At 59.5% G+C, this 10,675-nt stretch overlaps 1 protein-coding gene across 1 annotated transcript; it reads left to right on the top strand.

The window, feature by feature from the left end:
• Positions 1 to 65: 65 nt before the first annotated feature.
• On the top strand, positions 66 to 8,871 carry PPM1J (protein phosphatase, Mg2+/Mn2+ dependent 1J). The gene is made up of 10 exons (XM_027659925.1): positions 66 to 170; positions 1,406 to 1,532; positions 2,041 to 2,352; positions 2,837 to 2,949; positions 4,496 to 4,580; positions 6,089 to 6,207; positions 6,384 to 6,447; positions 6,622 to 6,729; positions 6,858 to 7,009; positions 7,256 to 8,871. The coding sequence occupies exons 2-10, from the start codon at positions 1,500 to 1,502 to the stop codon at positions 7,401 to 7,403; spliced, it is 1,134 nt and encodes a 377-aa protein (XP_027515726.1). The 5' UTR covers positions 66 to 170; positions 1,406 to 1,499; the 3' UTR covers positions 7,404 to 8,871.
• Positions 8,872 to 10,675: the final 1,804 nt, after the last annotated feature.

Consider the following 10,675-nt stretch of genomic DNA (forward strand, 5'->3'; position numbering starts at 1 on the left):
CCCCGGGGCGGCGGGGCCGGGGCATCGCCGCCCGCGGCCGCGTTCTGCCGGCCGGCCTTCCTCCAGCTGACGCCCGAGGAGCTGCGCCGCGCCGACGATCACACCGGGCGGGCCGTGCAGAGCCCCCGCGACGGCCGCCGCCGCCTGCCCTGGAGGACGGGATACGCCGAGTAAGGACCGGGACTGGGAGCGGCACCGGAGGCGGTTTGCAGCCCGAGGAGGGCGAGGTGACACCGCTCGGCACCGGAGCGGGGACCCTGGGGACAAAAGTGGGTCGCGACTCGCGGTGAGCTGCGTGTGTCCCTTTTCCAGCAGCGCTGTGGATGCCCGCGGTGGGAGAGCATCGGCGGGGCGCTGTGCTCTCACCCATCCCCCGGAGGGGGGTTCAGGACTCTTCTGTCCTTTTCTGTTTTCTGCACTTTTCGCACAACGCGCGGTGTCACCGATGGGGAACTGACACCGCGGGCGAAGGAGCTGCGGCGGCTCTGGCAGGACTCGAGGGGGAGCAGGGAGCTGGGGCCTTTCCCTTGGGAGCGGGACTGATTGCGACTTCCCCTTCAAGGGTCTGATTCTCTTCTCCTTTCACTCGCTGCGAGTTTCACCCCTAACAGAAAGCAGGTGGGGAAGGTCAGGGTTTGAGGGCTTTTGCCGCTCAGTGCTGTCAGCCCAATCCTGCACCCCTTCCTTAAGCTGATCTTCCCGATACCCTGGATAGCTTTTTGAGATGTTAATTTGCCCCAGGAGATACTGGGGTAGGAGTACCCAGAGCAAAAACTACCCTTTTCGGTCTCCCAAGACTTCTTTCTGCAAACTACTTGAAAAGTCTGTGCCCTCAGCACAGTCACCCTGTTGTGCATATTTACAGCTTCCTCCCGTGAGCAGGTTCTGCAATCTAGACCTGAAATCTGCTGTGTCAGCACAGGCTGGGAAAAGTCAGTGTGAATCTCTTTGCAAAAGTCCTGCTGGTTTCGTCATCGTCACCTTCTCCCCTCCTTCCCAGAGGTCCCTGCTCCCTCCCTAGAAGAGATGGGACGTGGGTGAAGCTGTGATCCTGCCCATGAGTCCTGGATGCGGGGGGGGGTGTGAGGCTGGTTCAGATTTTTGGGCAACTGCTTGTGGCAGCAAACACAGCTTGTTTTTGGTCACCTCCCTTGGTGGGTGCCCAGACAACTGCTCCTCCCTGGCCCCCGCTGTGGGTGGGACCCAGTACTGCTGCTGGCCCCAGATCAACCCACACAACTGCTCTGGGACAGCTAGGACAGGACAGGAGCACCTGTGGAGAGCATCCCCAAGGACACGGGGGCACGAGTGGAGGGTTGGGGGGTGGATGAGATGCTACGGAGTGACCTTTGCTGGAACATGATGTGAAAAGAAAGAGCCTTTACACCTCGTTTCCTCCCGGCAGGGTGATAAATGCAGGGAAGAGCCAGCACAATGAGGACCAGGCGTGCTGCGAGGTGGTGTTTGTGGAGAGGAGGCCCAGCCCGAGGGGCCGGCTGATGTCCCGGGAAGGCGGCGGGGAGCTGGACGGGGTGAGAGCGGCGGAGGTGTGGCCAGGCAGGGACGCGACAGGGAGGGTGCCCGGCAGCAGGGCACGGGATGGAGCATGTGGGGATGTGTGTGCCCTGGGGGTTCCCTTGGTTCCCAGACTGGCTGCCCCTGCTCTCTCCTACCATCCTCCATCCCCATGGGACTGCCCCAGGGCTGGCTGGCCCAGGGAAACCACTGGCCCACGTACCCCGGGGGCTGCAGAGGTGGCTGCAGTGGTGGCCCCGTGGTGCCTCTCCTCTGGAGGAGCCGGCTGCTGGAAGAGTGCTGCTGGCAGAACGAGGTGTCTGACGCAGGGCTGGGCTCCAGCCAGGGACCAGTCGTGTCCAGACACCCTTGGTCAGCTGCCCACATTGCTCCTGCCCACGCTGGGACCTGCGAGACCAACACAGGGCCCTGTGTCACTGTCAGCTGGTGGCCCCAGATGCTCTGAATTCCCCGTCCCATCTGCTTCCTCCCAGGCTTGTTTAACCTTCCCTTTTCTCCCTGCAGGGCAGGAAGGGTTTTTATTTCCACTACTGGGCCCTGTTTGACGGCCATGCAGGCAGTGGTGCTGCTGTCATGGCATCCGAGAAGCTCCACGTGCACATCTGTGAGCAGCTCCGGGACCTCGTGGACATCCTGCAGGACCCCTCCCCTCCTCCCATCTGCCTCCCACATGGCCCTGGGGATGCAAACCGGGTGTCAGTCGCAGAGGACGATGGGGAGGTCCCCAACGACGCTGTGCCACGGTTTCACCTGGAGAAAGCCGTGTCCCACGAGAGCCTGGTGATCGGCGCCATCGAGAACGCCTTCAAGCACATGGTGAGGAACCTCTGCCTGGGGGGTCGTCCAGGGCATCCCCTCACAGCGTCCCTTTGCTGTCTGTGTCTGCATCAGCTTGTCCCCTCTGGCAAAAGGCAGCTCTGGAGTGAGGAGGGGGCCGCAGGGATGGTCTTGGAGAGGGCACTGTGATGCCCCATATTTTGGGGGTTCAGGACGCAGAGGCTTTGGAGCCCAGGCCTGTGTGGGTGCTGAGGGTTTTGTTACAGTTTGTTCCAGCAGTCCCACCTGTTCCCCTCTTGTCTTGCTCTTTCTTGCCCACTCCACTGCCCCAGTGAAGCCACATTCCCAGCTGCCCCATGGGACCCCTGACCCCCCCAAACCCTACATCCACCCCTGGGCTCTGTGCAGAAACATACCCTGGCTGGCTGCTGCTCCCCATCTGGAGCTGAGATGCTGCTGGAGCAGTTGGTATTATTTGAGGCCCCCCACCCACCCTGCCTGCAGCCACTCTCTGTCTCCACAGGACGACCAGATCGAGCGGGAGCGGGGGGCCCAGCACCTCGCTGGGGGCTGCTGTGCCCTGGCTGCCATCTACCTCATGGGCAAGTTCTACGTGGCCAACGCTGGTGACAGCAGGTACAGCCCCCCCAGGGCAGCCCTCACCTTTCTCCTGGTGACTGGGGAGCACTCTGGTAGAGCAGGGTGGTGCTGGAGGCCTGGCTGGTGAGGAGCACCCACCTCCATCCCTGCCTTGGGGAGGGCAGAGGTGGCAGGGCTGGGCAGAGCCTGCTGCATGCCTTGGGGACAATGTGCCCTGATGTGATCTCTGTGTTTGCCTGGTGCACAGGTAGGGCTGCAGAATCACCTCCCAAAATCTGGGACTTGCTCCCTTCCTTCCCAACAGCATCCTGTCTGCTTTCCCAGATGGCTCTGGATCACACCACAGCCCCTGCTGCTGGTGCTGACCCAGGCTGCAAGCTGGGGAGTGAAAATTGCCCTCAGCAAAGCTTTCAAAAATCTGCAAGAAGTTGTTTTAGGGCACATGTCACACCAGTGACCTGTTTTGGGAGAAGGACATGCAAATCTGTGCGCAGACAAGTGAAGTGGGAGCTGGGAGCTCAAGAATTTTGACTGCCACGTGCATTTCCTGGGGTGGGTTACTGGGTAACTGCACCTGGGTGTGCTCATGTCCCCAGGCAGTGGCAGGAAGGCAGGTCCACCTTATGGTGAGGGTGAAGCTGGTTTGAATTGCCTTGTATTAATCACAGGATCACGGAATGGGTTGGGTTGAAAGGGACCTTAAACTAGACCAGGTTGCTCCAAGCCCTGTCCAACCTGGCCTCGAACACTCCCAGGGAGGGGGAATCCACAGCTTCTCTGGGTATTTACTGCAGGTTACCTTGTCCTCAGCAGTTTCAGGCCAGCAAATACAAACTCTGGTCGGTTTTCTGAGGCTGGACGTGCTTCCAGCTCTGGGACAGAGGACAAGGAGATCCTTCATGCCTCTGCTTTTGGGTGCAGGCCCCCTCCATGGCAGCAGCAGACAGGCACCAGCTGTGCAGGATGGCAGCGTGCATGGGGTCCTGAGGCTGTAACTGTGCTTCTGGGCGAGGGTCTGTGTTCTCTCCTCGGGCATCAGACACTGCCAGAGCTGGGACAGCAGGTGGGACAGATCCTCGAGCCCCCCATGATATCCAGAAACATCTCATAATCAGACTTTTATGTTATTTTAACACATCAAACCATCAGAGCAGCCCCAGCAGTGAGTGACAGTGCAGTGTGGGTGAGACATGTGCACCCATGTCCTGCTACAGGTGATTTCTGCCCCTCCCGTGTGCTGGAGGGGCAGCACCACTAGAGGAGGGTGCCCCACCTTTGTGCTGCTCCTTCTCTGACCACATCCTGTCCTTTGGTTTGCTCTGCTTCATTCCCCTCTGCCCCATGCTTCTCTCCCATTTTCCCTTCCTCCCTGCCCCTGTCCTGTGCAGGTGGGAGGGATGCCATGCCCTGCCCAGGGGGACACTGGAGCCGGGAAGCAGCTCCCAGCTCAGACTGGGAAGAGGGCAGGCAGAGCAGGACGAGGGGTTGCACCACTCTTGGGAATCAGCCCTTGAGGGCCAGGCTCAGCTCCCCACCATGTCTCCTCTTCTCTCTAATCTCATCCTTCCATGTTTCATTGCAGGGCCATTATCATCCGTAACGGGGAAATCATTCCAATGTCCAGGGAGTTTACTCCAGAGACAGAGAGGCAGAGGCTGCAGTTTTTAGTAAGAAAGACCTTTCTTCTAACCTCATTCCTGCTGAACCACCTCCTGGCCCCTTCCCAGCCCCCCCACTCTGCCTGCTGGGCTGCTGCCATGGTGGGGCCCTGGAGCTGAAGGAGCCCCGTGGCTGGGACCTGCTGATGGCATTTATCCATCCCAGCCTGCTCACTGGGATGAGGAGAGGCTCTGGGATGCAGGGAGCTGGCATGGGGGCATCTCGTGGCTGGCAGAGCCCTGGTTTGCTGCAGGGTCAGTGTGAGGGGCTGTGACTGCAAGCCTGGCCTAGCCAGGAGCTGGAGATCCCAGGTTTTTGGCGTGGGGCTGGATCGGGATGGTCACATGGAGCCGGTTTGGTCCATCTTGCCCTGCTCCTGCCCCGGGGACAGGGAGCATCCTCTGCCCGAGCTGCTGTGACCAGGAGGAGTGTGGCTCTGCTCCCTCCACCCGCTGTGCCCCCTCCCACGGTCACAGGAGTCACAGTGCTCCTGCTGAGTCCTACTTTCTTCCCTGGCTGCTCCCTGAGGAGTCGGAGCTGACGTGTGCCAGCGGGTTTCTGGCTTGCTCCCTGTCCCTGTCCTGGACAAACCCTCCAGTGCCACCCAGGGAGACTTTTTAAGGTTATAAAGACCTCTCTGAGGGTAGCACAGGGGAGGAGGCGTTTGTGTTGGAGAAGGTCTTGCTGGATGTGATTTCCTGGCTTGCAACGTACTTGGAAAAACACTGAGGCGTTTTTTCTTGAATCTATTTTTGAATGACCAAGAGGAGGAAACTGCTGTGAGTGGGATCCTCTCCAGCTGGCTGTGAGGGGCAGGGCACAGGCTGGGGACAGGCACACGGTGCTCTGCCACATGATGCCCAGGCTGTGGTCAGGGCTCCTCTGGAGTGGGATGGGGGTCTCCACGCCTCTGCACCAAACCACCTCCACGCCGTCTTCCCAAAGGATCTCCTCCTCTCTTTTGGCTCTTTCTTTCCCCATCTGCATTTTCCAGCTCTCCCTGTTCCTGGTCCCTTGCACGCTGTGCTCCAGGAGGGCTTGGGGCTGCCACGGAAAGGGCTCTGTGCTGCTCTTTGTCCCTTTTCATGGCTGCAGCCCCATCCCTCTTTTCCTTGGCGAGTGCCATGCCCTGTGCTGAGCCTGGCATCCTGGGGGGTTTGCAGCTGTGACTCCTCCTGGGCAAATTCCAGCTTCTCCTGGAATTTGCTAGGTTTTGGTTCCTTCTGGAGATCCTTATTTGCCAAAACTCTCCACGCAAAAGCTTCACCTTTTTGCTGGATGCTGGCACGGCTGTCCCCAGCCCCGGGGACTGCTCCACTCCCTTTGGGTGAGCACAGGTGGGTGGTTTGAAGCTGCTTTATCAGCACCTGTTAAAGTTGCTTCAGAGCAGAGAATTCCACCGTGGAATGTCAAAGCTGAGGTCCCGGTGGGCTGGTGGGTCCCACGTCTGGGCGGAGCTGGATCCACAGATCCCACTCTCCCAGCCCTGGGGCTGAGCTGCCCCTTCTTCCCACAGGCACTGCTGAGGCCTGAGCTGCTGGGGAAGGAGTTCACCCACCTGGAGTTCCCCCGCAGGATCCAGCCCAAGGAGCTGGGAAAGAAGATGCTGTACAGGGACCAGAACATGAATGGCTGGTAACCCCCAACCCGCTGCTGGCGCTGGGGTCCTGCTGAGGTGGCTGCCCAGCTCCAGCATCCCATTCCACGGGGCAGGAGGCTCTGGCATGCTGGGTACCCAGGCCCTGAGCAAGCAGGGGAGGTGCTGGAAGCCTTCACCTGCTGACACCTTGTCTTTGACTTGTTTTAACTAGGGCTTACAAAAAGATAGAAGAGGATGACCTGAAGTTTCCACTTATCTACGGGGAAGGCAAAAAGGTGAAGTGCTGTGGCAGGAGTTGGGGGTGGGTGTTGCTTCCCACCTGCCCTCAGTGGTTTGGGGGTTTCAGGCTTGGTTTTGGTAGTGCTGCCATCACTCCAATGCCACCAGTTCTCAGCTGGGAATGGAAATGAAATGACTTAAAGTTCTCTTTTGATTCCAATGTCCTCCAGGCTCGGATGATGGCCACAATCGGGGTCACACGGGGCCTGGGAGATCATGACCTCAAGGTGTTCAGCTCCAACATCCACATCAAGCCTTTCCTGTCCTGCTTCCCAGAGGTAAGCCTGGCTTCCAGCACCCAGGGGTTCCTGCAGCAGCCTGACAGATCCATGGTGTGCCCAGTGCAGTGAGAGCCTCCTCTGCCTCTCTGCCCCTCACCCTCCCATCTTGCCCCGCTGCTTGCCAGGTCAGGGTTTACGACCTCACACAGTACGAGCACTGCCCTGACGACGTTCTGGTCCTGGGCACCGACGGGCTCTGGGATGTCACCAACGACAAGGAGGTGGCTGGTGTGGTGATGGAGGTGCTGACAAGCTACGAGCCCAACGACCCCTGCAGGTGAGCTGTGAGCAGGCAGAGGGATGAGCATTCCAACACCTCCCCTTGGCCTGGCTCTTCGGAGCAGTGTCGTGGCCGTGCATCCTTCTGGGCTCCACACACGCAGTGCTCCCCTGGATGTGCCTGTCTGAGCTTGGATCTCTCCAAGAGACCCTTCCCTGCACCTCGAGCTGCTCCAGCTTCTCCTTCCTTGCTTCATCAGGGTCTCTGGGGTGGCTGCTGAGCTGTGCTCTGCTGTGCCCCCAGGTACACCATGGTGGCCCAGGAGCTGGTGGTGCGGTCCCGGGGGGTGCTGAAGGAGCGGGGCTGGCGGCTGGCCAACGACAAGCTGGGCTCCGGCGATGACATCTCTGTCTTTGTGATCCCTCTGGGTGGCCCGGGCAACTACACGTGATGCCCGGAGAGCCCGGGGCTCGCCTTGCCTGGGTGGAGGTGAACAGGACACTGGCACTGCCTCAGGGCCACCTCTCCCTCAAGCACTTGTTTCCAGAGCCGACCACGAGAAGAGTAAGAAACCTGGAGCCTCAGTCTGTGCCCCTGCCCAGAGCATCCCCTCCACCTGCTTGCATCCCAGCCCCAGGTGGAGATGGAGAGGCCTTGGATGGAGAGTGAAGACTGGGGCTGAGGGATGTTTTTGTGCTGCTACTTTCTCAATGCTGTGAAAAGTCTGAAGGCTCCCCGAGTCCTCAGCGTGTTCTTTGCCCCTCGCCCTGGCTGTGCTGGTTCCAGCCCTGTGTGATGGCTGTGGGGCTGGTGGAGCACTTGTACCTGCTGCAGTCACCTCCTGTCCCCTGCCCTGTGACCTTGGGACACTGAAGCTGCTGTTGGGGCTGGGCACTGGGGCTTGGATGGGATGTGGATGAGGGTGAAGCCCCACTGGCAGCTGGGTGATGCTCAGCCCAGCACAAATCCAGTTGGGGGTGGTGTGGTGGTGAGTGAGCCCCACAATGGCCATCCCAGTTTTGTGCTCCCAATTTCCAGCCCCTCACACCTCTGTTCCAGTCACATACCTTATCTCAGTCTCTGGTTTGGGAGGATGGAGCAGTGACCAAGCCCTGCCGTGCACCCAGAGCCCCGGGGGAGGGATGAGCCATTGCACTGGCACTGGCTGTGCCACAGGTTCTGCCCCCCCCCTCCCATGCCTTGGATCACTGCTGTGCTTCTAGAGCCAGTTATGTATTGACTGGAGAGCTGAGCTGGAAAGCATCTAAATCCTTTCTTGGGGTGGGGAGTCTATGAATGTATGTCCATATTTTTGAGTGGTTCTGAATTAGCAGCTGCACACAGAGCAGCCCTATTCAGGCGAGCTTAACAGCTTAACTGTGCACTCTGGATCTGCTTAGCCCGGGGCTGGGAACCCACAATAAAAGCAGCTTGGTGTGACCAGGGTGGGGGCAGACAGCTCCCTCCCTTTCTTAATAATCTCAAAACTGTTGTAGGGCGGAGCGGGAGCAGTTGATCTCTGCGCAGGATCTTTGCATCACCGCAGATCTCCCCCTGGGGCATCCATTTCCCCTCACCTCTGTGGAGCAGTTGTGTCCTCCCAAACTGGGAGGGATTGTCCCATCCTGGCAGCGTGGAGGTGGGAAGAGCTGGGCCATGGTTCCTTGTTTGGCAAAGGCTCTGTGGCACCGGGAGTTTGTGTCCTGTCACTGGGCACGGACAGCTCTTGTAAGGTGTCACCTCCGATGAATGTTTGTCTCCTGTAACCAGTGAGATGTAAATAAACTGGGTGCACTTAATGGGAGGTGGAAGTGATCCAGTGAGATTTGAACCTGTTGGCATCCATGCTGAAGGGAGCAGGGAGTGGTGCTGGGGCTGGGAGCCTGTCCTTGCGTAGCACTGTGTGTTTAAATAAAGGTTTTGCCACTTGCAGTCCCCGCTCCAAAGTCTTTCTATGCAGAGCTCCTGCAAAGAAGACTTACCTAAAAGCCAATTAGCTCTGATTAATTTATGTAGGCAGGCAAATAGGCCCAGGCAGAGCCATGTGAGCTGCTGTCCCTCTGCCCTTGGCACTGGTCAGAGCCCATGGAGTGTCCTTCTGTCGCCAGTCTCTGTGTGGTGCTGCCTGGGGTTTCTCAGCTCCCTGGCTCTGGCTGGGAGGCAGTGGCCATGGCCAGTCTGGTGGGAATGGGAACATTATACAGGGAATGGAGGGATGGAAAAGCTGATGGTTTTCCTGTCTGTGGGGGAGGGAGCAGGGTGGGCTGTGGATGGAGGCGCAACCTGGCAGGTCGAGGCTCCCAGGAATGTGACTGTCCCTCTCTGGGAGTTCAGGCACTCCAGCAGCAGCTATCTCTGCCTCAAGGGTGGGCTGCCTGCTGGAAGCATCCCTGCTGCTTCACATCCCTCTGACAGCCATCCAGTACCCCTGGTGCTCCTGATGCTCCCTCCACTCTTGTTTGCACAGCCCTATTCCCCTGGCACGATGCTTTTCGTGCTGGTGGCTGAGAACTGGCTCTGCTTTTCCAGGTCACTGCCTGAGAGCTGCTGGATAAGGCAAGGAGGCAGAGGCTGCATTTAAAGCTTCCTCTGTGGTTCCCTTTTTTACTAAGGAAACATTTCCTTTGGAACCAGCTCCTGGCCTGGGGCTTGATAAATTAAGAAAAATTGTCTTCAAGTCCTTAAAATAGCAGCAGTTTATGAGCCTGGGTCTGGGCCAGGCCTCTGGGGCTGCCTCTCCCTGGCTCAGGGACAGAGACTCTGCCCTGCAGCTGGGATGCTGGGGGGGGGGAGCACCTCCTTCCTGACAAACTCTGGTGGGCATGGGGAGCCAGAGCCCTGGCCAGCAGCACTGGGGTCACCTCAATGTGGGGCCTGACATGTCACAGCCCCCTCTGCCAGTGCCCCAGTGGAGGGGACAGAGACCCTGGGGACAGGGCTCGACCCTGAGCCACTTCTGTGTTTGTCACGGTGGGAAGGGGGGTGTCCCTCGAGGAGTGAGGGGGTTCCTGGGCAGCACCCGGGGGTGGATGTGGGAGGGGTGTGATGGGGTTTGGCTGCTGGTGCCTGCTGGGATCAGCCTTCCCTGGCAGAGCAAACTGGCTGGCACTGCCTCTGGGGGGCTGCCACAAATAAGGCATAGAGGGGGAAGGTGTCTCTTCAAGTGGTGCTGCTCCCATGGTGGGGGACCCCTGATTAGGGGGCAAAGCAACACTCACGGGGAGAAGGGGTCCCCTTGAGCAGCACTCTGACAGCAGGTGGTTTGGGGATTGGTCTCCAGCTTAGGGGGGCAAAGAAAATTATATGGGGGTAAGGCATCTCCTCGAGGGATGCTCCAATAGCAGGGAATCCCTGCTTAGGGTGGAAAGAAGACAACGCTCATGGGGGGAAAGGTGTCCCCTTGAGTGATGCTCCGACAGTGGATGGTTTGTGGCTTGGGCTCCGATGGTGGGGGACCCCTGGCTGAGGGGCAAAGCACGGGTGGTCTTTGCTGTTGGTGCTGCCTGGCACAGGGGGGGGGTTGAGAGCAGCAGCTCTGCTCCTCCGGGCAGTTGGGGTCGTGCCCTCCCCACCTGAACAGGGAGAACCGTCCCCGGGGGCTCCGCGGGGAAACAGCGGCGGGTCCGGGGTGTCCCGGAGGCGGGCGGGGGGCAGCACTGGAAACGGGCTCGGCACAGCCCAGCCCGGCTCGGCACAGCCCAGCACCGCTCGGCACAGCCCAGC

Source organism: Corapipo altera, unplaced genomic scaffold (assembly GCF_003945725.1).
Source record: "Corapipo altera isolate COAL_440 unplaced genomic scaffold, ASM394572v1 77b, whole genome shotgun sequence".
Classification (NCBI taxonomy): domain Eukaryota; kingdom Metazoa; phylum Chordata; class Aves; order Passeriformes; family Pipridae; genus Corapipo; species Corapipo altera.

What these genes read in the sequence shown, in the direction of transcription:
- PPM1J (XM_027659925.1), top strand. Translation starts at nt 1,500, where the DNA reads ATGTCCCGGGAAGGCGGCGGGGAGCTGGACGGG. An exon ending in GCGGCGGGGAGCTGGACGGG is followed by an intron (nt 1,533 to 2,040) that starts GTGAGAGCGGCG and finishes TTCTCCCTGCAG; the next exon opens with GGCAGGAAGGGTTTTTATTT. An exon ending in GCCAACGCTGGTGACAGCAG is followed by an intron (nt 2,950 to 4,495) that starts GTACAGCCCCCC and finishes GTTTCATTGCAG; the next exon opens with GGCCATTATCATCCGTAACG.